Genomic DNA, 25,336 nt, shown 5'->3' on the forward strand with positions numbered 1-25,336 from the left:
ACCTTTACTACTGCTTGCAGTCTCAGAATACCAGATGGAGAGCAGGATGGATATACAGAGGCCGGTGTTTACTCTGAGCAACAAACTAAAAAGACTACAATATTTAAAAAATAGGAGATCCATGCAGAAGCGTGTTATTTCTGCGTACACTAAAAGCTACACAAATTGAAATGACAAGTTCTCATCACACTGTGAAACACCTTATAGATTTAACTGAAACTGCAAATACATCAAGCAGATGTATTTGGTCATAGCCATAACACAACAGATCATAAATGTGGAGATGGAAGGTGGGAAGATAGCCCTCTGCCAAGGCAGGTGTGGAAGGACTATGCCAACGAAGAACCAGGTAATATTAACACTGCATCACAAAAGACAGCAGCACAAGGCAACATCCTATTGCCACAGGGCTGCCTGGCAGTCCCTGCAACATCTAGCTGCTGTGGGATCTATGTTAGGCTTTGTACAGCATGCTGACGTAAAAAAACCAACCTTCTAAAATCTTAGAAAATACTTCATCTAGACAGCAACAAAATGGTGTTTGGTCATCCATACATAAATGCAGAGTGGGAGTGTGGAGCTATATCTTATAAATATGAAATTATTATTAGATTTTATGGGGGTATAATAGAATGTTAACAGTGCAAACTATTGATAGTATTAACATGTAACATAGTTATTCCCCAAAAAAGGATGAAAGGAATGTAATTATGAAAGTGCAAACTATTGATAATAGTAACATAACACAGTTATTCCCCAAAACAGGATGAAAGGAATATAATGACGAAAGTGTATGTGTGGAGGCAGCTACACACTGCAATAGTACATTTATGTACAGAGAACAGACAAGACATACAGGGACTCCATTTGCAGAAAGTGTTCGGTGAGAGAGAACATTATATGTGGAGGAACGAATAAAAGCTGAGCGTTTCACTCTCTTGGCTCTGTTTCCGTGTTTGCTCACAGGGTGATCGCTGACTTTAGCTGAGTCCGACTTACTCTTCAGCCTCGCCTCGGTGCTTACTGTCAGCACTTGCATTTTCAAGCCTTTGTGATATTGTCTGTTCGTCACGAGCACGGTAGGATACACACGTGAACTCGAAAGGCCATGGTACATGTGTATCTAGCAGAAGGAGCTATTTATTTGGACAATTAGGTGACACTTGTCACTCAGGTTTCTGCCGAGCGTTTGGGAAGGGCAGGCCGCCAGGATACACACACCAAGGGCAGCTCTGTCATACCTGTGCCCGGGATGGGAGGGCATGGCCATAATGCAGTGCCACTGACCCAGTTTGTTCAGGTTCACAGCATTTTTGTGGAGGAGGGAGACATGTGGAAGCTCTGGTCTCCCCGGGTTGCACAGCCCGTGCACCTACGGCGCGTGGGAGCCCTGCCTCCCTCGGTGCAGACGACACGAGGTGTACAGGCAATGGAGAGAAAGGTCCACCAAATCTGTGTGTTAGGAGAGACAGCAGTCAGGGTGAAGCTGAGTGAGTGCTGACTGCAGAGCCAGGGAGGAAAGCAGAGAGCAGAGCTCTCTTTCAGCAGAAAGCTCTCTGGAAGGGCTGGCCAGGGATTCTGGGCAAAGAGGTTGCGTGCTGCTGCCGGTCCCTCCTCGGGTTCGGGAAAGCAGACTCTGTTTATTCTTTGTAAATAAACAGGATTGCACCAGAGAATTATCATCAATCTCGCATCCAAAGGAAACACCCAAAAAGGCCTTAAATGCTGGCTCACCTCTCGGACCAGACTATGACAATACAGCTGGTCCAGTTTCTAACGTCCTGAAACACTTGCAGGAATACCGCTACTAACTGGCAGAGCCGGACACCGTCCCACCCTGCCGGCACGGGGAAGGAGCTGCCCTTTCTACGGTAGCCTGGCTCAGCCCGAAGGCTCCACGTATAGGGTTAACCCCCAGGGAAGGGAACATCGAGGGTCAGAGGGTCTGAGGCAGGGAGTTGGGGGTAGGCCTGGTTGAACTACTCATCTCTCATACAGAAATTGTATCATCTACCTCGGATAGCTTTAGTATCACTAATATTTGAACACAACTGGAGCTGTACTGCCGGGTGAAAGGGGAGAACAGGTTTGCAGTACAATAAATCTCTTTTGAAAAGCTTTACCTGGGAGAGAGCGAGGCTGGATCTCAGGTCTCATCCTGCAGGTACCTCATGCAAGCAGTCCTTAACAACTTGTCCGAGGGTCGGGTTTTGTCCTTTGACTAAGGCGAGCAGGATTTCGCCAACAATAACCTCATCTTCCTGTGAAGCAAAGCAAGTTAACTAAGTTCACGTCTCTCCTGGCCTGGCTAGAGGTGTAAGTTACTAAATGCAAAGCAATACCCGATAGCAGCTGAGGGCAGGAAAGGCAAAAGTCCCACCTCAGATCCAAACCTCAGAGGGAAAGTGCATGGGCAAAATACACTCACTCATGCTTATGCACTCTCATTGGCATGCCGAACTCTTTGGAAAAATTATGTGGGATCTTTGTCATGAATGACAACGGCTGATTTCCCATCTTATCCCAAAAGACTCCACTAAAGATCCTGAGGAATTTCTTAAGTAACCACATGTGTTGAACTGTTACTTATCTTAATGAAAAAAAGATAGTCATTTAACAGAAAGATATCCAGAGACGAGTTCACGCTATGGATTATACAATATGTACCCCCCCCCCGAAAGGAGACAATCTTAATTTATACAAGCACAAATTTTTCATCTGAAAATACTAGATGCAATTGTTTTCCATCATTTGAAGGAAGTCCTGGCTCTACTGAAGTCAATGGCAAAACTCCCATTGACTTCAAATGGATCAGGACTTAAACCTTTGCCTTTAAGAACATGCTGACTGATTTTAAAATTTTCTTTAAAAAAAAAAAAAATCAAAAGAAAAATGTGCTTGTATTTAAAAGTTTTGATGCCAAGTTTTGTCCCAGAGTGAATTACTTCAGCCTTGATATAAATCTATCAAAATAAGTTTAAAAAATGTAAAGATGAACACACCCTGAAAGAATAGCCCTGGTCTCCTCTTCTGCTCAGGTCCATACAAAAGAATTTTTGTATTCTTATACATACATGTATAGGACCTACAAAAGACAATAATGTGAATAAAGGAGAAAAGATAAAATACCAAGCCAAATAATAACTAACCTTATAGATATAGTCTGCAATTTAGAAATAGGCAACATCTTGTAGTCCTAAGTATTTAATAGTAAAAATATTTATTTCCCCAGCTTCAATTTTATTGAGATGCCCAAAATTCAGGAAATAAAATTAATCTATTTAAATTACTTTACATCAAGTTAAATTAATTAATTACAGATACTTAATCTGAATAAAAAAACATACCTTTTCCATTTCATTTAATGTCTTGCATAATACAAGAAAGTTGACAGACTAAAGGTCAGTCTATCACTGTATCCTGTCTTTGGCAATTTTTAGGAGCATTTGTTTAAGGACAAACTATAAAGCCAGGGCAAGTATAGAGGTACCAGGTCAACATCTTCTAAAATGCAGTAGATGCAGACTTCATGAAAAGATTTTGTTCTTTCTACAGAAACCTGTTCTGTATCTGACAATATTGTCTCGTGGAGATCAATGAACTAACATTGCAGTTTGGTGTTAGTGTAGATCACATTGAAACTTCTGCTTAAATAAAATATTTGCATCCTTCCCATTGTAATCTTGATTCATTTCTAGTAATGTTAATCAAGAAAAATTTCTTCTGTACTTTCACGTTTAAGTAGAGAAACAGCTGGTGTCTTTTGACTCCGTCTGAAAATTAACCAAGCTCCTAAACTCGAAATTATACCCAAACTAAACAAGTTATGCAGTTTTCCCAGATGCAGTAGCATAGCTCATTGATCATTGCAATGACAGTATGACATGATGACAATACAATTTTGCTATATTAGTTACAGTGATACCAAAGCAAAAAAAAAAAAAGACTCGACGCTGCAGAATGTTGTAGAAATGATTTCTCTACTTTCTGATTATGATTAAATCTTGGTGTGCTTTGAAATCCCTAATGTGTAATGCAAACCAGGATTTGGGGTGTTAGGAATGCATCCCCACCCTTCTTCCAAAATGCTCTGTAAATTATCATCTGCAGACCCCAAATCCTTGAGTGGAGGGGGGAAGGAAGGAGAGGGAGGCAGGGAGCGGGAGAGGCGGCGGGGGGGGGAGAGAGAGAGGAGAGAGATTAGAAGCACTTTTCACCTCTTGGTCCCGTCAGTGTGCTCAACGCCGAGAACCGTGCTTCAAATCCAGTGTTATCGTTAGGCCCGAGTCAAAGGAAGTGAAATAGTCTACTGAGAAAACAGTGGAAAAAGTAAAGGTCCTGAAGAAGTAAGTGCTGCATGTTGAAACGTATGCATGTCACGCCCCATTTGTCTTTCATATTGAAGAATAAAGCAGCCTGTCCCGCAGCAGTTATTATACACCATATTCTTTATTTTAAAAATGCAAGAAATTTGGCACAAAGAACAAAAAATCAACTGATGAAAAGCATTTATGTCATGGTTTAAATTAAGACCTTTGTAATGCAAGAATTACATCAGCAGTGGGCTTAGCTTAATGAAAATAAGACAGAGTTTTTAAAGACCATGAACGAACAAATCCTCTCTGCTTTCTGAAAGAGAGAAAAGGCAGATATAGACAAATAGATAATTTAAGCTGAAATCAGAGCAAATCACACTTTGCTACCTTTAGGAATTACTGAACTTTTTATTCTACTGACAATTCTGGGTCAACGAAGTCAAGCGAGAAGTTATTTTATATTCACATGTGGATTTTAAACTTTTTCAGGGAATATTAGGTATTACAAAGTCTCTTCAATATTCTCCTTGCTTGAACTTCTGCTTAAGATTAATTGAAATTTTAGATTTTCCTCTCTTTTGATGTGTTTTTGGTTTTGGGTTCACCTAAAAAGAACTAAAAGTTAAAATGTTCTACTTTATCAACCTTTTAAAATGTTTATTAGCATATTATTTTGATATAATGATGGTTAAGGATTTAATAAAAAAATCATTTTGAATGAGAAGAAATGAATTAATACAAGCCATTTGTGGCTACTAGCAATAATGTAGTAATGATTTGATTAATGTTAAAATATACGGGTGGAGGTAGCAAAAGGGAAGTGGAGTCTCTTCTCTTTGATATGTATTGTTTGATATAAACTTTTGTCATCTATCCTTTGTGCATGTTTTTATCTTTATGGGTCTGCCGAATGTTTTATGAGAATATAAACAGTAATTTTCTGATGAGAAAGGAACATGGTAAAGCAAGATAAAATAGTGGTTTCTAGTGGAGATGAGTATAGAGTTCAAAATCTAGACAGAAAACTTTCTACTGTAGCGTGGTGAGTATAATTATATATAATATTAATATTTCTTTACTGCATTTATATGACAGAAAACTGCAAAGCGATTGGATGGAGTCCATGTTTTGCTATTATTGATGATAAATGCAACTGGTTTAGTCACAAAACATCGTATATATTTGGGGAGGGTAATGTGTATGTGTCCAAATATATGTGTTATTTACTTTATATAAAAAACATAGACAACTAACAAAAGTTGATTTTAATTACATCAGTCTTCCAGGGAAAAAAAAATTAACAACGTTTTGCATTACTCTGTTTCTTTTCATATATGAACTAATTACGAATTAATTATCCACATGCTGCAAAATGAAGTTATCTTAATTATTTGGGGGTGTAAATAAATGAGATGGGCATGCATAGCACAGAACGGACACCAATATTTATGTTTTATAAGCATGTTTTATAAAAATATTGTTTCTGAACAATGTGATCAAGCTACTGCCAATATTTGAGATGATGAAGTATATTAACACATTGCTAGTCAATCTGATTTAAAGATTCTCTGAATTAGTTACGGAGAATAAATTCTTTCTGATCTGGGTAAAACTAGCTATCCAAATCCTGAAAGATCCTTCATCTTAACAACATTTCTCGATGTGTCCATTGGGATTTCCAGGAAGATAGTCAGTTCTGTGATAAAACAAGCCTTGTCCTCTGTGCCTACATGCACTCTCAGTAACAAAAAGATGAGCAGCCGAGGTTTTCTCAAAAAAAATGATGTCAGTGTTTTAGAAAATAATTATCTTTCACTTTCAGAGGACTTCTGGCATCTCAGTTTTATTTTGAACAAGTGCAGAAAACTTTCGTTTTCCACTTCCTTTGGGCTGTGGGAATGAAAGGGTGAAGGGAAGGGATTTGGAAAGATGGGGCCTGATTCTGTACCCGCAGCAGGTCAGCAACCACGGCTGGTGTTGATGAGACCTGCGTGAAAGCAGCAGCTGCAGGACTGGGCCTGATGCTAAAGGTGATCTGGAGTGCAAGAAGGAAGGGAGATAAGGGAGTTGGATTTGCTGCTCTTTTTATTTGCACACACATGCACAAGTCTCTTATCAATCAAATACAACCCTTCCTCTCGCAATTGATGTCTCTCAGGGAGGACTCAGAAAGCTGTTAGGAGTCTGCCCAGTCCTTGAAAAATAGCAGACAATACACAATATTTACCAAGAAATCCCTCCCTCTCGCTAAGTATTGTTTTCAAGGAATTTAGGTAGGAGCTAAACAAAACAAAACAATTTCAAGCTGTCTAAATTGAAAAAATGGCTTTTCTTCCAAGAATTATTTACCGCTTTGATTTCTGTCATGTCACGTCAGATATCTTGTGCTTCCATCATCTCTAACATCCACAATCCCCAGGAAATAAAGGGGGTTAGTATCAACCTTCCCAGCAGCAAAAAGGGGAAAAATATGCCCGATTTCCTTCATACATAATTCAAGAGAAATCCAGGCAACAGACAGAAAGACCCTAACATCTAAACCACTCCGCCTTTTACAGATCACCTTGAACAAAAGCCGATACCAACATTGGCGTTCTCTGGTGGGGTGGCAGTTGTGTGCTGTGGGGGCAGCAGGTGCAAGAGGCTGGGGTGGGAGGCAAAGAAGGTCGGTCCCTGTCCAGGTTGTCTTCCCCTGTTGTGCCAAACAGTGTCTGCACACTGCCCTGTTGCTATGACACTGTGCTTCTTGAAAATGCAATCAATAAGCAGAGCAGCCTTTCTTATTGGGATAACTGCTACTTCTGTTTTGCCAGAGGACTTGACAGAGAGTCAAGTCCTGCTAATGAAAAGATAACATTTCTTTTCGCCCTGTCACTGGTAGGTGGGTTTGAGTAGGAATCTGCTGTCCCGCCCTGCTGAAGTTTCTGAGCTTTCAAAACACTTCCCCTGGCAGGAAGGGCACCAACATGAAAAGCGTTTGTGCCAAGGGGCTTTTTCTTGTGGGCAAGGTTCTGACAGCTGAGATTGCCAGGCGGGATCCTGAGTGAGACGTGTCATGCCGTTGTTTACGAAGCAGATATTCCTCCTGACACGCTAAGTGAAAACAGCAGGTCTTAAGATGTGGTCAACCAAGCATGATTTCTGAAGAGCTGGCTACTCACCTGGTACTAAATTCCTTCCTTCTGCTAACTGCTAAATTGCATTAGACACAGACAAAAACCCATTAAATATTTTCCTTACATTAATTTTCTTAATATTAATTTTCCGTGTCAGCAAGCGTTCTCATTACCGCAAATATGTTATGCAACTGTGGGCTGCGCGGCCAGATCTGCATCGCAACTGCTATCTATTAAGGTATGAGCCACATCATGAAAATATTAGAGAATGTCTGCGTTAAAAAATTACTATCTCCTGTTTAAAGCAGATTTATATTAACAGGGATCCTCAAGCTAAAGTGTTTTGGTAAAACAAGCCATCACTAAGAAGCTTGATGTGGAGCTAATGTTTGCAAATGTGTGCGCTCACAAATAGTTTTATTCATGACAGAAGCCGTACAGAGTTTAAGGGCTCGTTCTGTCAGATGACATGCATACGTGTTTGCAAAATGGCCGCGCAGGCACTCATACGAGTCTTAAAGACTGCCCTTTGGTACGAGACAGGGGAAGGATCTCGCCAGCAAAGGTTATTTGAACACATTCACTTTTTTCTAGAGTACAGTAAAAGGTGCTACAGCTTTAGACTTCAAAGTTCTGAAGATTATTTGCGGTTAATCCGCCGCTGTTACAAGCTATAACAAGAACTCTGCCCATGCTGTAAAAAAACACTAATAAGTACTATCTTGACTCTAGAGCCTGACAGCCGCCCACTTTGGGAATGAATGATCAGCATCTACCTTCCCCAGCTGGATGGTCAAATTACAATAAACGATAATTAGCAAATTAAAACTTAAATAGTCTTCCTGCTTGCTTGAAAGGGAAAAATTGGTTATAAATGCATTTTTCCAATGCTAAACTAAATTTTATTGCATCATAGATGTGTGATTTTTTTTCCATAGGAAAAGAAAAGTCACACTTTACCCTCCTCAGCATTTAAAGCTGAGCTTCATACACAGACACGTATTTATACACAGGCGAATTTTTGCCCTTCCAGCTCCAGCGATTTCAATCTTTTCATTTGTAATTGTCCTGACACATTCCTGCTTCCATTTATTTTAATCGTCTCGGATTGTGACTCTTATTTGGAAACTGGAGCACTTGGACTAATTCAAAAGTACTTTCTGAAAGAAATATTCTTTTATGAAGCTTTTTGTAACACTACTGTTGTAACATATTACAAATTGGTGGTGTTAGACCACCATAACAGCGACTACCACTTCCCTGCTCTGCCCTTCTGAAATGTTTACTTTATCCTACAAAAAAAAAAATCTCATTAAGCCTCACGATCAGCCTCGTTGCATAAATAAGTGTTAGTTTCCTTGGGTTGCTAACAAGAATACCGAGACACAGATGGGTTAAATGAGTTGTTAAAAGCCACACAGTAGCTGCATTTTTATTATAAGGGTAGGCTCGAAGGGTAGCTTCACTGATTTAAAATATGAACAAAGGAAAGAGAATCCATATGAAAAACAAATGAAAAAAATTCACCCTCTGTGGACAAATTTCTGCTGAAAAGGATATGCACAGTGATCAAAGCAAAGTTTAAAGAATGAGCGTCTGGAAAAAAAAAACTTTAAAAGATGTTTTAGTTATAATAATGCAGTTATCCAAATGTCAGTGAATTTGATCAAAGCTGATCTACAGAGCTCAGGTTTAGCATTAGGTGAGTCATTTTCTTTTATTAGTGATGCTTTTTCATTCAAATGGGTAAAAAGGTGAGAGTTTGGATATGGTGAAGGTTTCACTGGCTTACAGTAGGGACAGACAAATGAGGCCCACCTAGTTTTACAATCTGGCCCACAGCTACTTTGTTTTTAATAAAATGCAGCATATTGAAAGGGCATGTCTCAACAAGTCTTGACCCATCCAAACTGGATCAAGATGGAGAGCCCCATATTGAAACCAGTGTGCTCCCAGGAGGGGGCCTATTGTCCCCAGGGAGCAGCAAGGGTCCCTGCCTCGCCACGGGGCAGAAACCAGCCAGCCTTGCTCCTACCAGCCCTGCACCCACCCCTCTCCTGGCTGCTTTGGGAGGAACATATTTTCAGGCTCCAGTGCTGCGGGGAGTCTTCAGAGTTCATTCAACCATCTTGACCAGCCTTTTTACTACCACAGACAGTCCAAATTACCAGTGAGTCCAGTGTGGAAACCAGAGTGGTGTTAAGTCCTTGGGGGCAGTTTACAAAGCCCACCCAATTTTGGGGCAGGGATCTTCTCCCTGCCAATGCTCCAACCCACACCTATGTAAGAAGAGTCCCTGGGGCTCCCCAAGGAGAAGGGACCAATGCACTGGCCAAAAACCCATTTTCTCCTCTCATGGCCCCTGAACAGCATCTATCATTGCCATGAGGAGCATTTCAGGGCGCCTCTGCTGCTGCCTGGCAGAGGAAACCCCTCAAAACTAGGTTTTAAAATAAAGTCGCCTTCCTAACCCTCTTTACTGTGGCTGCAACACTGTAATGTGCTTGGGGGTTTGCTGGGATGCTTAGACAGCAAACTGTGTGATGGTAGGACAAGGGTTTCCTGAGCGTCATTGGGAGGTTTTCTGCTACAACAAGGCCCTGATCCTCCATTGATCTTGATGCTATTAGAAAAACCGGTATTAATAGCAGTGCTAAAGTTGAGAGCTCGGAGAACTGCTACTTTTCACAGCTTGCAACTGAAACTGTGTAAGTGCACTTTACAGCACATTCTCTCATCTGCAATTTCCTGTTGCTGAAACCTGAAGAATTTCAGTCAAACCAGGTTGCTGCCTGCAAGTGGCTGTGAGGCAAAGGTCTTCAAGCAGGGAAGATCCCATGCCATTCCCTCACCTGAATCAGGACTTCTCTGTGGGGCTTTTAGGGAAATTAACCTGTTGTGTCCCAGAGTTTAGGGAGACAACCAACTAACTGCAGGACAAGGTAGCATCAACCTACAGTTTGGCTGCTCTTAGGTAGCAAGTGTCCACGTGCACTCTCTTACCCAGCGGTACCTTGTAGCAAAAGCCAGGTATCTCATCCCTTGTGGTAGAGGGGAAGTGAATTTGCGTTTATGAGGGGGTTAAAGAATACATAAGAGCAGTTTCTTGGCAGTAGCTGAGATGCTGAACTTTCACACCCCCTGTTTTCCCTGCAGTAACTTGTTCATCTGCCCGTATCCTCACTTCCCAGTTGGAAAACCTTGTTGAAGCAAACAAACAAATGCTGCCTCTGTAGGGCTAGACTTGGGTGAAGGCAGCGAGGTCCTCACCTATAGCCCTCGCTCCTGCACCGTAATCCCAGCTCATTTGGACTTATTGGATGATTTTAGGGAACTGAGCCTGTTGTGCCCCCAGGAAAGGACAGGACCATGCGATTGCATCACAGTCTAATTTTTCATTGAAAACTTCGTGTGTCTAGAGTTTGGTTTTTGTTTTAACTAGGCAAACGAGACTCAGAAACATGTGAGTTGCCCACAGCTGAACTACAGAAAAACTGTTAGGTAGTTTTTCATTTTTTCTAATGGAATTTTGAAAATATGAATCATGACAAAGATATGGTTATAGCTTGGCAAGAACATGATATGTGATGGTATGAGCTGCCACATGCCTCTTAATGCAGCATTAATTTCAAGACCCACTTTTCCATGAAATAAAATTAGAGGATAATGGGCGCATGACAAAAGAAGACGAGGAGGATCTGACCTATTCACCCACGTCCATTCTGTCATCTATGTAACTGAAATCCCCTCATACCCATGCATCTCCAGGACAGGATCAGGCCATCATTTCCACTGTGGAGTGGGAAAAGGAGGCCACAACATGGAAATGAGAGGCAGAGTCATGGGGTGCTTGTGTGGTTAAATGATTCATCCCAGCAGAACCAGCTCCTAGACTAAATCAGGGCTGGGTTTACATTACACCCCAGCCAGGTGGCCTTGAAAGGGCTCTGAAGGCCAGGGCACCCTGCAGGCAGGTGCGCCGCATTTGCATTGCCCTCGCAGGCAGCCTGAGCATGCCTGGGGCTGGAGCTGCCCATGAATCCCATCTGCCATCGCAGCTGGGCCTCAGGGCCTTCTAGAGGGGCCCTTGAGGGTTTGCCTTCCCGCCACCCTCTTTGCCAGCCCAGCACACAGGCAGACGGGGCAGCAAGCAGCCAGCACAGCATGGGGAGCCACAGGGTTGCACTGGAAGTATTAATTAGGGCCATCCCCAGGACTGGCTTCAAGGGCACTCCAGCAGGCAGCCTGTGACTGTGCTGAGCTGCTCCCTCGCAGGCACTTTGGTCCTTTTCCTGGTGACACACTGAGGGCTGAGCATTGCTGCCCAGCTTAGCCTGGAGGGGCCCATGGGACCCGGGGAGGAGGGGGTGCCGCTGCGACCTGGGAGCATTTGCTGTGCTTGCTGACTGCGAGCCCCAGATTAACATAATCCAGCTGTCTGCCTACGTTTATCAAGCCAAAGAATTTACAAGGTTTAAATAAAAGGACTGTGATATAGCAATGAAAGTACCTAAAGCTCGTAACTTGTGTGGAAGATATCAAGCCTGTAGCAGCCATGCCCATTTCACGCAGAGGCTCAAGCGCAAGCTCTCCCCGTGTGCTCAGCGTGGCACGTGGAGTGCAGGCTGCTTTGAACGCGGGCAAACTTGCATTAACACGATGGGAAGGAGCAGCTACATTCTAGCGCACCGGTGATCCATGCAAAATGGGTCACCGGGAGATTTAGAAACTGTACCTTTCAATCGCAGCCAAAGAGATACATCAAGGCACGCTGACGGGAAGCACGACTGACACACCTTGAGGCATCTTCAGTGCACTGAGTGGTAGTGACGCCAAAGGATGTCAGCTGGCAATATCAGAGACAATGCCTCGTAAATAATCCCCAAGGAAAAAAAGAAAAAGAGGTTTTACTTCCTCTTACGCTTGAAAAAAGAAAAGCAATCAATCAATCAATCTCCTTCCCCCAGACGAACGAATGGGTCTCCAAAATGCCCTTGCGCGTAGGAGAGCCCTCACAAGCGTGCAGCGAGGGAGCCGCGAGGGAGCCGCAGGTCAAGGTGCTGCCAGAGGAGTGGGAGTCTCACAGCACTGCCTACGGCAAGGCACCACTGGCGCTGCCCGTGCCGGCAGGTTTCCTGCGGATCTGCACAGGGAAGGTGAAATTTGCTCGTTGCAAAGCCAGAAGTCTGGGGGATTTCTGCACAGAGGGAAAGCCAAAAGAGCAGGGGTTTGTAATCTTCTCCCAGCCACAGCCCTCAGCCCTGTGAGGCGATGGAGCCACTCTCTGGATCCTACGAGAATTTCAGGGAAGCAAAAGTCCTGCTGCTCCCCTTCTCCTACTGGGAGGAGGGCGATGGCAGATGGACCCTGAAGGCCTGGAGATTTGCTCGGTCGCTCCTGAGCTGCCCAGGGACTGCCCAGCGCCCTCCTCGACCCCCTTCTGCTGCGGCCTCGATGGACTCACCGGCAGGATGGCTTGTGGGAGCACTCCCCCAGCTCCCAAAATCCAAACCAGCCCTGTGACAGCCACCAGACCCAGCTGCTGGGGCTAGCAGTAGCCTGCAGCTGGCAGAGATGCCACCTTCAACCAGCACAGCCAAGTCTCAGAGGAGATGTCTGTCTGTCCCCTGGGGCCACCACATCTCCCAGCACAGCATGCAGGGTCCCCACCGAGGCCGTGCCACCCGTGTGCCCATCTTTACCCCTGCCTGCATGGCAGCTGGGGATGCGTCCTGTTTGCGCTCCCCCTGGTATAACCATGCTGGCAGGGTCCCGCTGCATAGACCACTCGCTTCAGGCTGAGCTCAGTGTTTTCCGTATCAGTAAATTTTTAAATAAGTTTTTAAAGTCAATCGGCACTGCAAAGTTTTGCCCCAGTGCTGAGAGAGGAAGAGGCCTTCCCAGGTAAGGTGCTGTGCACAGCTCTGGCTCAGCCACATGGGGATAAAGGTGTGAGGCCACTGCGCTGGGGAGTAAATGCTTTTGGGGTCCCACTCCACTTCGCATAAATTTGGCCAGTATCTGAAAGTTGTGCCTGGGAAAGGGTGCTCAGGCTTGCGAGGGAGGCTCTGAGGAGGGAGAGCAGCCTACACTTTGCATTACCTTAATTCTGCAGATTTAGAAAAGATGTTTAGTGTTCTCAGCATAAATATTTTTGCATCTCTTGACTGATAGACTAGAAGCTTCTAGAAAAAGTTTCACAAACATCCCGATCCGGATTTTTGAAAACAGAGATTAAAATTACTGTTTTATATAGATGTGATGCGTTTATTTTGAATGTAAATAAACATTTTTAAATCTAAGTATTCCTCTCTTCAATAACTTTGACAAAAATAACATTTTGGCTATTAGCTACCCTATTTTTGCCATAATTACACCATTTTAAGTAGGAAAAAGAACTAATGAAAGCTTCGGTAACTAGGGAGGAAAAGAGATGCTGTGAGAAGGGAAAGATACGCTGGAAACACAGTACAATATTAATATAAAAGCAACATATGCCTAAATCCTTGTGTAATGTAGCTTGGTAAACAAAGTCACTCTTCCACACATAAAGGACTATCTGCAGTTACAATATTAGGAGCAAGGAGCAATTAGAGGCTCTGAGCCACCAACGCAGCTTAGCTGACTAACTGCAAACTCAGTCTTGAAATTTTGGGGCCAGTACATTGCTTTTTTCATTCACCTCAAACCGTTGGCTCCTCTGCACCTCCACGAAGGCCACAGAGTTTCAGGGCTGCAGCGCTGCTGCCAACAGGGCTCCCACCCCAAGCAGCCGGGGCTGCTGGTCCTGGACCTCCTGGGACCACGCTGCTGTCTCTGTGCCAGACCCGGTGTGCTTAAACACGTGCTTAGTACATCTAGGGCACCTGCACTGACACCTCCTAAGTGCCATGTGGACGTGGCATCGATTAGTGGAGAGGGCAAGGAAGGAACAGCAGCACATGAGAAGTACCAGGCAGGGAAAACATGGTCTGAGTTAGTGAAGAGAGGGGAGCTCGTATGAGCTGGTGGCTGCAGGACAGATCAAGGCAACAAGTGAAGGCTGGGATGGTTCAAAAAGAGGGAACCAAAAAGTCTGAGTGAGGGAATTCACTTAGGAAAAGAGAGGTTGAAACACCAGGTGAGACATGGGAAGCCAAAAAAGAAACAGGAGGAAAAAAGTAGGGAAGGAGATGGAGGGGAGACTAGGCAGGAGGCAGGGCGTAGTACAGGATGAGGTCGGGGTGAGAGAAGCAGCTCCTGAAGCAAACATCCAGAAGTAAAGCAGTGAGAAGAAAGGAAGAGGAAAAGGAAAAGAGGGAGGGAGAGTTCAATAAATTGTTCAATGGTTTTTCACATGTTTTACTCAAATGGCTCAAATAGTGGCACCCTCAGCGCTAGCCCTTAGCCCCGGACAGACACGGCCGTGCCGTGTTCCTGGGTTGCTGCTGGGCTGTCTCCTGTTTAGATCCAAGCTATGCCTGTTCCTGAGGCGGTACCAGTACAAAACTGGGCTTTGCCAGAAAAGCTGTGCTGGCATCGGGAATAGTCTGTGCTGGTCTGGAATAGCATGGCGTGCTGTTGCTGTCTGATAGATGGCTTCATAGAAAAGTATATGCACACATAGCTGGGCTGAGCCACTTCGCCATCCGCTGCGGACAGCATCCATTTCAGCAACTAACGTGCAAAGAGCTCAGTTTTCAGATGCAACCTAAAGGACTATAATTTTTTAATCATCTGATTTGCCCCCCCAAAATGGAGGTTATGGCCACATTATATGTTACTATCTGCTGTTTTTTCTCCAGGGTATGTAGCACAGCTAGTCCTTCTCCCTGCTACCCCACTGCAGCTGCTGCCTCTAACACAGCAAAAGGTGCTGAACGAACGGTGGTAGCAGGGGAGAAAAAAAGCAGTGCTGAAAAAGAAGGGGCAATGGGAGAGAGAGGAACACGGGGAAGCAGGAGGCGGGTGATTTGGGAAGCTCCAGGGAACTGCGGAAGTACGGAGCTGCGTGCTGTGTTCTAGGACTGAGCTCCAGAGGGAAGGAGAATACTCCACACAGACACAAATGGCAGTCAGGGGATATTAATGTATTTAGTGTTTGCATTGTGAAAGTCAGGATGGCACTTTATGGCTATAAAAACCCTAGTCCTGCCCAAAAGATAGCTTTACAGAACTTGTTTCTGTTCCCAACAGGTCTAAAACCAATGAACCGTATGTGTATTTTAACATGTTCTTTACAGCTGTCTCTGAAATTACCCAGGGAGAGATGATCTTTTAAAAAGTGAATGGAGCATGTCAGTGCCATAGGCAAGTGTATTGATAGTAAAGAGAAATACTAAATCATCCTCTGACATTTTAAGGTGATAGCTACTGGTTTAAATTTAAAAACTAGTCCAGGGACCAACTGTTAAAGATACTTGTCACTGCCCCTCTGCAGCAATTTGGGCTTTGTTCTGGCCGCTGAACTTTTGATATCCTCAGAAGATAAATTTACAGTCTGTGTCTGCTCAGGGGGAAGATTATTAAACAAGAAACCCCAAACAATTAAATAAAACCTTAGCTATATGCAATCGTTTTAATTTAGTCCTTTGATATCGTTCATCTGATTAAGTTGTTTCCAAACAAACTACGCATAGAACATGGCCTAGGAGGAGTGGACTAAGCCCATATGTATCCTGACAGGGGTGTTTACTCGAATGGAGTTATCCCAGCCTTGCTGTGCGTACTTGGGGACGTAAAAGGGCCTGGGGACAGAAACTTGGAGAACAATAAGGATAGAGAAACTTAGGGGAAGTAACCTACAGGGAGAACGGGAATGCACTGGGAATAGAAAAATCAGTCAGACAGGAAGAAATCAGATATTGGGAAGATGCCCATGGAGAGGGAGCAAGAGATGCCCACGGAGACAGGTTTGGAGAGGAGCAGTGTGCAGAGAGGAGCAGTTTGGAGAGGGAGGACAGGGGTTGCCAGCATGGAGGGGAGGAACGCAGTCCCAGGGGTGCAGCACCCCAGCGAGGGAAGAGGTGCAAGTCATGAGGGGTGAAGAGGAAGAGATCAGATGATCCTTAAATAAACTTTGACTAGGGAGGCTGTTCTTCAGCCAGCAGACCAATCTTTCTGGCTGCAGAAACATTTTGTTCCCTCCCCATCTTGCTGGACAGGAGCAGACGGAGAGATAGGCCTTCACCACCTAAGAAATTGTGGCTGAGTTTGAGACTGCCATGTTTGCCACATCAGTGGAAACTCACCTGGCTGCCTCGGCCTGGGGCAGAGCAGGGCTGGCTCTAGGGTCCCTGCCCCTGGACCTGGGGTGGGCATGGTAGCTCTCTGCAGAGGCAGCAGACAGGTAACAAGCAGCCACAGGCAGTAATGCAGCCCTTTCTGCACCGATGGCCTGACTGCAGCCCAGGCGCTGCTGGTTTTGACTTGCTACTCATTAACAGGGTTCAGGCAGTGTGATTCCCTGCTGCAGGACCAAGGAGGGTCGGGGATGGGGACACTGCAGCCGCCCAAGCTCTGTCAGCATCTGCTCCCCATAGGCCTGCTAGAACCTGTGAGCCCCCCATGGATGGACCATCCTGGAGCCCTGGCACCCTGCTAGGTGGGGCCCGGGAGTGGAGCCCTCCCCGCCGAGCTGGGTGCAAGGGGATCGCTCCCCCCTCCCCCTGGACAGGGCTTCCTGAGCCAGGGGGGAAGATTTCTCCTTGCCATTCTAACCTGGTCCTTAGTTTGGGAGAGGAGTAGGGCAGGATGGGTGTCCCCAGCCTGGTAAAGAACAACTTTTTGGGCCCCAAACTACCCAAGACACTGCAGGGACGGTGCCAGGAGTGACAAGAGCAGTGGTGTGGCAGAGGAGGGGATGCACATCCAAGCCACCCTGCAGCACATCAGGCAAAATGCCTCAGCGCTGGCACCACACCTTCCCAGAGGGGACCAGAGGCACCGGTGAGGAGCTCACAAGGGTGACAAGGGAGGGGAGCCCGGGGGTCAGTGCCACCATCCTGCTACCTGCATACTGGGTGCAGGTGCTGAGCATGCAGCCCATGGGGTGGGCATGCCGGGCCACCAAGAGTCACCCCGACGGGGGCGTCTAGGGGCTTACAGGGGTGGCGAGGGAAGGAGGGAGAAGGAGGGTCCCCCACGGTGGGGCGAGGGTCTCCTGGGAGGGGGGAACAGCCCGTCTCCTCGGCGCCCCTCCGTCCGCCCCCCCCCCGGGCACGACCTGTGCTCAGCAGCGCGGATGGAGGTGGGGGAGACGGGGGGGGCTCCCCGCTGCCAGCGCCACCGCTCTGCGAGGGGCCCGCGGGGGTCCCGCGGAGGAGCCCCGGGGCGGGGGGCGGTATTTGCGCCTCCTCGCTGTTTGCTTCCAGAGCTGTCGGGAAAGAATCGTCTTCTGCAGGATAAAGTCCCTGTCTACGCGGGTGAATTGCCCGTGTCCAAAGTCTACTGGCAGGAGGCTGTCTACTGCAATCTCCGCGAGAGGGATGACTTTTACAATATATGGGCTGATTGCAAATAAGTTACTAATAAGCCGCTTTGGCGTAAGAACGGCTCTATGCATTATTTCCTAAGATCTGTTTATTTGCAAGTATTTCTTTCTTTCTCTTCTTTAAAAAAAAAAAATTCGTTCGGGAAAATAAAAAAAAGTACAGAAGTTAATATTTAGACATTCATACTATTAAGTAATAGAGCTGTAAACTCTCAAATACGGCACTTTCATTTTACTTAACAATAGATAACACAACAGCGACAGTGAAACAGGCCAAACAAAAGCGATCACCAAAATTGTTGTGACAGTACAATTACCCGGCTAGGAAATTTATTCAATATGCTTTACCATTGCATTGACACAGCAGGAAAAAAAAGCCCAAATGTTCAGAGAATAATACAACAAGGCAGGCGGTATTTGGAAAAAAAAAAGGATTTATTTTGAAATACACTTTTAAGAGATACTTTGCCTCCCCGATTTGTTATCGATGTGCATCTGACACGACGATACAAAACAAACAAACGAAGAAAACCACATTCTGTACAGAGCTCTAAAATGAGCCGCGAGTATCTACAAGATGAGCTTTACGCCTGGGTGTGGGTTGGAGAGGGGCCCGATCCTGCAGTCCGCACTCTCTAAACGAGTTTCGCAGACGTGTGGTAGAAAAGCTTGGCCCCGAGTCTGCGTGTCTCCGTGTGTGTGTGTGTGTGTGTGCGCGTCTGTGAGTTCCTACAACACAGTCCTTGAGTAAAATGGGCAAGTTGGAGCTGCCGGAGCAGGCGCGGGTCCCTGGCTGCTCTAGAAGTCCTGCCGCGGGGTGTGAGTTAGACTGTGCCGCCGTAGATCACAGTTTCGCCTGAACACTTTGCCGCACTGCTCACAGTTGTAGGGCTTGATGTCTGTATGGGTAAGAAGGTGAGTTTTCAGATTACTTCTTTGATTAAAGGTTCTTCCACATGTGGGGCATTTGTGTGGAGATTCCTGTTCAGATTTGAAGCAAGCAAAGGATTAATCCTTCACAAACTACCTGGTTTAACGTATTACTGCACTTTTTCTTATCACAACGCACAACTTGAAATATCGGGGTTGGACACGAACGAGAGCAGCCCCGGGCGGACGGGAGACCGCCTACTCGCCCTGTCCTGCCCCGAAAGGGTTATGTTATAGTTCTCGATTCGTGGCCTTTCGCGCTCCTGGGGCGCACGGAAAGCGGCCGCCGCGCCGTCCCTCCGCTCCGGGGCTCCCGCTGCCCGGCCGGCGGCCGCGGCGGTCCCGGCGGGCGGGCAGGGCGCTCCGCTCCGCTCCGCTCCGCGCTGCCCCGCTCCGCACCGCTCCGCGCCGCCGGGCTCCCCCGCCGCCCCGCGCCTGCCGCCGCCGAGGCAGGGCTGGAGCCCTCAACGAAAAACGCCTCGAAGCAGCGGCGTGGACAAAACCAAACCCGGGGCTCGCTCCCCGCCGCCAACCGCGTCCCCGCCGGCTTTAAGCCCGTCTCCCCGCGGCCGCCGTTTTTGCGCGGCTCTCCCGCGGCCGCGGAGGTAATCGCCGGCCGCTTCCCTCCCCCGGGGAAGCACGGAGCCGTCAAGTGCCGGAGCCCCCTCGCTCCCCTCCGCACCGGAGCCCCGTCCCCCCGGCAGCCGCCGCCCCTGCCCCGCGCCGGGCCGCGCCGGGCCGCGCCGGCGGCACACGCGCGGAGGAGGCCGGGGAGCGCCGGGCTCACCTGCATGTGTAGGGTTTTGTGGACCGCCAGGGTCCTGGACTGGCAGAAGCCCTTCCCGCACTCCTGGCACTTGAAGGGTTTCTCTTTGGAATGGATGTACCTGGAAGGCAACCCGAGGGGTGAGCGGCGCTGCCGGGAGCGCGGGGCCCACCCGTCCCCGGGACCCGCTCCCCCAAACCCGGCTCCCCCCAAACGTGTCACCCCCCCCGCCCCCAACCCCCTACCCCCCGCCCCGTGTAATTCTGTTTACGGTTAAACTCCTCTATCGGTTCAAAACATTTGCAATAATTCGTATCGAGGCGTGATTGCCCTCTCTGGTGACAGATCGGGACAGCATCTGCTCCTCCGGCCGAACCCGAGCCCGCTCTCCCCCGAAAGCAGCGCGGATCCTCCACCCGGCGGCCGCGGGCGCCGCTCGGCACCGGCCGCGGGGTGCGGAGGTGGAGGGGTGCGATCCGGGGAGCTCCCACCTGCGCCCCGTCCGCCTCCCCGCACCCCCCAGGGCCGCGCTTCAGAAGCACAATAGCCCCGGGGGCTTCACCCCTGCCCCCGCAACGCGGGCGCACGTCCCACGCAGAGCGCAGATTTTGGCTGCCCCGCTCCGCTCCGAGGCCGCGGAGTCGGAGCGGGGGTTTCCCCTTGCTGCCTTCCCGGCTCAGCCCAGAGCTCCCGGAGCGGCTCAGCCTCACCACTCCACCCCCCCCCCCCCGAGCGGCTCCCCCCACCTCGGCTCCCCACGGCCCGGCCCCCGGTCGCGGTGGTCCCTCACCGGTGGTCCCGCAGGTGGTCCTGCCTCCGGAAAGCCTTGTGGCAGATATCGCAGGTGTAGGGCCGCTCGTCCGTGTGGGTCCGCTCGTGGATGAGGAGGTTGTAGGACTTGGTGAAGTGCCTGCCGCAGAACTTGCAGATGAACTCCTTTTTCGTCTTGGAGGGCAGGCGGCCGCGGGAGGGCTTCCTGTCCGGGGACAGCTTGCTGATGCCCGACAGGGGCGAGGCCAGTCCGGGGCTCAGCTTGGCGAGCTCGCCCACCTTGGGGGGGTCCTCCTGCGTGGCGGCCACGGCCAGGTTGGCAAAGTCAAAGCGGGGCCTGTCCTTGTGCAAGGCTGGGAGGACGTGGGCGATGGCCCCTTGCTTGGGGTGGAAGAGGTGCGTGGCGAAGGGGAGCGCGGGAAAAGGGAAGCGGGAGTCCACCAAGCCCTGGGCGGCCGCCATCTCCGTGATGGTGGAGCGGGTGATTTCATGCACATTGGGGTAGCCCAATGTCCAGTGGTTCATGTGCATGGTTTGCACGGCGCTGAGTCCATACAGACCTTGCAACTGGTCCACTGCTGCGGGGAAGGTGTTCACAGCCTGGAGGAAGGAGTAGTTGGTGAGTTGCAGGGACGGGTGCAGCGGGATGGGGGCTGGCAGAGCCTTGCTTCCCATCTTCCCGGGGCGGGCGCAGGCCGGCGGTGCAGCTGGTGCCTCTGCTGGGCTTTCGAGACGGGGAAAAAATCCTAGGAAGAAAGAGGGAGAAAGGAGGGGAAAGAGACTTTTACTGGGAGCAGCGTGGTTCCCCTTAGCCGAGGCGAGCGCAGCGGCGGAGCCAGGGAGGGCCAGGCACGGCTCCGGTGCGCTGCCTTGTTGCGGCCCCAGCGCCCTGCCGCAGCCCCGGCTCCCGTTCTCGGCCGGGGCCGGCAGCCGCCACCGACCCACCGGCGCGATCGCTTCGACCGGAGAAGCTAAAGCGTAAAAAAATTTTAAAAATATCACTCCCAGAAACACTCACCCCAAATTAAAATAAAAAGGAGAAAACCCAGCGCCGAGCCAACCGAAGGCGCCACAGATTCAAATTAAACGAATCGTGGAAAGATATACCCTGAACGGAGCCGGGGCCGGGGCCGGGGCCGGGGCCGGGGCCGCTCCGCTCCCCGCCGCCCCGCCACGGTCCCCCGCAGCGCCCAGCCCGGGCCGTGGCCACCGCGGGGACCCCCGGGGCCGCCTCCCTCCTGCCCTCCGCGCCGACCTGGCCCCCGGCGTCGCTCCCACCCTCCGCCCGGCCTCCCGCGGGCGCGAAGGCCCCGACCCCGACCCCTCCTGGCTGAGGCCTCCCCGGCAAGGAGCAGGGTGCTCACGGAGAGCCGAGGCAGGCCCGGGGGGCGGCGCGGGGGGGGGGGGGGGGGATGCGGATAAACCCCGCGTTTATCCCAGCTCGGGTGCTTATTTTTCTTCCTTCAACAACAAGTCATTTATCAAGATAACCGGGGGAGAGAAAAGGAGCTCCTGCCCCGCACGCACACCTCCTACCCAGCCCCCCGCGCCGCAGCGATCCCATCGGCGGCGAGGAAAGCGGCCGGCCCGGAGGCCTCCCCGGCCCGCCGAGGGCTGCCCGGCAGCCCGGCACGGCGCTGCCCCGCAGCCGGCTCCCTCCATCCCGCAGGGCCGGGAAGGGTGAGCGCAGCCCCGGCGGGACGGAGCCGTCCGGCCGAGCCCCCCGCACCCCCTCCGCCGTCCCCCGGGCCGGGAGCTCCGCTGGAGCGGCGGGGCCGTGAGCTAATGAGCGGTGTGTGACTGTCAGAGGGTTCCACTCAGCCCATTCAACCGAAACCGCCGGGCCCGCTTCTCCCACCGCCCGGGGGGGACCCCTCGGCGCCCCCGGGGAGACGCTCCCCTCCCGCGGGGCAGGGGGGCATCGGCGTGGGGGGCAAGCCCCTGCCCTCTCCTTTTTTTTGTTTTCGGTGAGGGTTCACTTCCAGCAGCCAGGCGGCTGCCACGACCCAGAAAAGCGGCGAAAGCAAGCGCCGGGGTCTCTCCGGGCCTGTAAACAAGAGGTGGGGCCGAGGGTGCCCCAGCACCTCCTGGGATTTGGGCGGAGGGACTGGTAACGCGTACTTTCCAAAATAAACAAGACACCCTCCCCCCAAAAAAATCCTAAACCAAAACCCCCAAAACAACAACAAAAATAAAGGAAACTCTCCGAGCGCAGAGCCCGCGCCCCGGGAGCGGCGTCCCTGCCCCTCCGGGCCGCCGCCGCCCCGCAGCCCTCACCGCTGCCACACACGGTTCGGGCCGCTCCGCTGGCACCGTGGAGCCTCCGGGTGGAAAGCGACTTTTCGATATTTTTCCTAAAATACCTCTCCTCCCCGTTTGTGGCACCGTACGGAATTGGCCCTCCGGGAAAAAATGCGGCAACGAGGTTGGGTGTGAATTGCAGCGCTACCCACCCCTGTTTTCGTTTTCCTTGAATCGTGGCTCTCCCGGATTTCCTCCGCTGCTGCCCAGTTTTTCTCGTTTGTGATTGTATCGAGACCGGGGACAGTATTATCGATAGGACCTATTACATATGGCGACCTTTTCGGTTTTTTTGGAGGGGGGGTGGTTATATATAGAGACTTATTTTTAAAGATGTCGTAGTGTGAGTTCCTATTCGCTTTCCGCCAGGAACCGACACAGAGGCAATAAAATCGCTTTTCGCTGGCTGCTGCCGCGGCTCTGCCTCCATCCCGGCTGGCTGCGGCTGGGTTTCGGAGCCACCGGCTATGAGCTATGACCGAGGTAGGCACAGTATTTCTGCAGGGCAGAGTTTCGTCTTTTACAGGCGCGTTTGGCGGCTATGTGTGGGGATGTCATTGCACGGCGCTCGTTTTCGTGTCAAAGAACCAAGTCCGAAAAACTATTCCGAACACGAAATCCGTACTTCAACGCAGAAACTTTTAAAACTACACCGTTGCCTGAACCACGGCACATCTATAACTATTTGTACTCGGAGGTAACTTTATTAAAACCTATCAAAAAAGGCCAGAAAGTGCCTTCGTGCGTGATTTTAAGGCTACTTATAGCAAGGTGCGGGGGGAAAGTCAACCAAAAACGGATGTTACTTAAACCGTGGCATTTCCTTTTCCCTTTCCATTCAGAGCGCTTAATTAAATTAAGCCCGGTACCTCGGCAGCACGCCCCTCTCTACCTGCCTGCTGCCGACCTGCTGGCCCGGCCGGCGCTCCCCTTCCTCCCGCGGCGGGGCCGGGGCCGGGGCCGGGGCCGTGCCCCGAGGGCGCTGCTGTCGCTCCCGGGGAGCGGGCGGGCCCCGGGGCGCCTCCGCTCCCCGCCAGCCTCATCCGCAGCCGCGGCCGCTGCTGCCCGCGCAGCCAGGTATTTCCACGGGCCGAGGACTTCTCCAGCGCGACCCGCGGGTCAGCCCCGTAGTCCACGCAGGGACCGGCTCCTCCCCGCGAGGAGTTTCGCACGAAGGACGTCGACCGCGCACTCCGGGAGCCGCCCGCCGCCTGGCCCCGCAACAACGCGCCCGCGGCGTGCGGGGGGAGACCCGCACCCCAGCCGCCGCGGAGCCGCAAACCGAAAGTAAACCCGGCGGCCCCGCGCTCCCCGCCGAGGGGGACTCTCCCCTCCCGGGGCCCGGCCGCGGCCCCGCCGCCCCGCTCCCGCCGACGGCAGCGGGCAGGGCGGGCCGGGGGAGCCACTTACCTACCGCAGCCGGCTGCTCCTCCCGGGGCAAAGCCGAGGCGGCGGCCGCGGCACCTTCACGGAGACATTAGATCCACAGCGGGGGCGCTCAGCGGGGCCGGGGCCCGGCAGCGGCCGGCATGTTGCGAAGGGCTGGGCGGCGGCTGGGAGCTCTGGCTGCGGCGGTCCCGGGGGCCCGGCATAGACCGCCGCCACCCGCCCGCAGCCTCCCGCCTTCGACCCCGGCGAGGCTCGGCGCGAGTCTGAGCCGCCCCCTGCCCGGTCCATCACATTTCAGCGGTGAGTGGCGTGGAGCGCTGTCCCCGCCCGCCCGCCCGCCGCCGCCGGCCCACCCCGCGGCGCGCACAGCCCCGCGCTCGGGGCCGCACCGCTCCGCCCCGACGGGACGGGACCGCCCCCGGCCCCGGCCCGGCCCCGGCCCCGGCCCCGGCCCGCCCCGCCGCGCCGGCCCCAGTGTTTACTTGTGTTTGGGTAGCAACTGGGTTTTAAAGGGGCAGGACGCCCCCCGCCTGCCCCCTTCCTTCCCCCCCCCCCCCGCCCCGCGTCACCTAAGGTGACTTTTCCCTCCGAGAGCGGCCCGACGCCCCCCGCCCCGCTGCCGGCCGCGGCCGCGGAGATTTGCGCGCTCTCTGCGCCGCACCGCCCGCCTCGGCCGCCCGCCGTGCCCCGGCCAGCGTGACACACGCGGCACGACTTGCTTAAATACCTAAGATAACCCCCCCAAACCCAGAGCGTGGGGGTTTTGCGGGCGCCCACGTCTCCGAGGGGACCTGTAGGTGCAGGTAACGCTCACGTCCGAATGGCTCCGTGGCCCTGGCGTCGGGTCGCCCTATGGACCGACGCTTCAGCGATTCGGCTGTGCCCTTTAACTGGTATTTAGGCGCCTAAATGCAGATTCAAAAGCAGAGGCGAACCGGAGGTATCCCCATGCGCGATGACTAAGCACACAATCCCTACCTGGAACACACAAATAGTTTCGAGCGCAGTTTCGCTTTATTACCGGGGAATTTACTGCTAAATGGGGCCTCTGTGACCCTCTTCAAATTTCTCGATTAAAGCACTGTATTCATTTTCGTCGTTAGCTGCAATACGGTTGGTTGCATACAGCGAATTTGGGTTAAATTTTTATCTGTAACGTTATCTTGTTCTGTGCGTTACTTAAATCACATGTATGGGGAATTTATTGTATCATCTGGACTGGAGATTGGAGGTAGGCTTTGAGAAGTATAAAAAGATGTTAGAAGAAATGGCATTT

General features: G+C 50.7%; 1 protein-coding gene across 3 annotated transcripts; it reads right to left on the bottom strand.

Annotated features, from left to right (window-relative positions):
- Positions 1-18,120: 18,120 nt before the first annotated feature.
- OSR2 (odd-skipped related transciption factor 2) lies at positions 18,121-24,223 on the bottom strand. 3 transcript variants are annotated; one of them, XM_050891737.1, is made up of 4 exons: positions 24,086-24,223; positions 20,390-21,116; positions 19,621-19,720; positions 18,121-18,884 (listed from the first exon to the last, which is right to left on the bottom strand). In XM_050891737.1, exons 2-4 carry the CDS (start codon positions 21,043-21,045, stop codon positions 18,702-18,704), a joined length of 939 nt encoding a protein of 312 aa, XP_050747694.1. In that variant the 5' UTR covers positions 21,046-21,116; positions 24,086-24,223; the 3' UTR covers positions 18,121-18,701. The 3 variants fall into 3 exon arrangements, with proteins under 3 accessions (XP_050747694.1, XP_050747695.1, XP_050747693.1); XM_050891738.1 differs by having other exon boundaries at positions 18,121-18,802; positions 24,082-24,223; XM_050891736.1 differs by having other exon boundaries at positions 24,082-24,223.
- Between the last annotated feature and the right edge of the window lie 1,113 nt (positions 24,224-25,336).

Source organism: Gymnogyps californianus, chromosome 2, assembly GCF_018139145.2.
Source record: "Gymnogyps californianus isolate 813 chromosome 2, ASM1813914v2, whole genome shotgun sequence".
Classification (NCBI taxonomy): Eukaryota; Metazoa; Chordata; class Aves; order Accipitriformes; family Cathartidae; genus Gymnogyps; species Gymnogyps californianus.

Bases quoted from the DNA above. Each gene is read 5' to 3' on its own strand.
- OSR2 (XM_050891737.1), bottom strand. From the start codon at position 21,045: ATGGGAAGCAAGGCTCTGCCAGCCCCCATCCCGCTGCACCCGTCCCTG. The intron at 19,721-20,389 runs GTGAGGGACCAC...GTTGCCTTCCAG, and splicing joins GACCACCTGCGGGACCACCG to GTACATCCATTCCAAAGAGA. The intron at 18,885-19,620 runs GTGAGCCCGGCG...AAATCTGAACAG, and splicing joins ACAAAACCCTACACATGCAG to GAATCTCCACACAAATGCCC.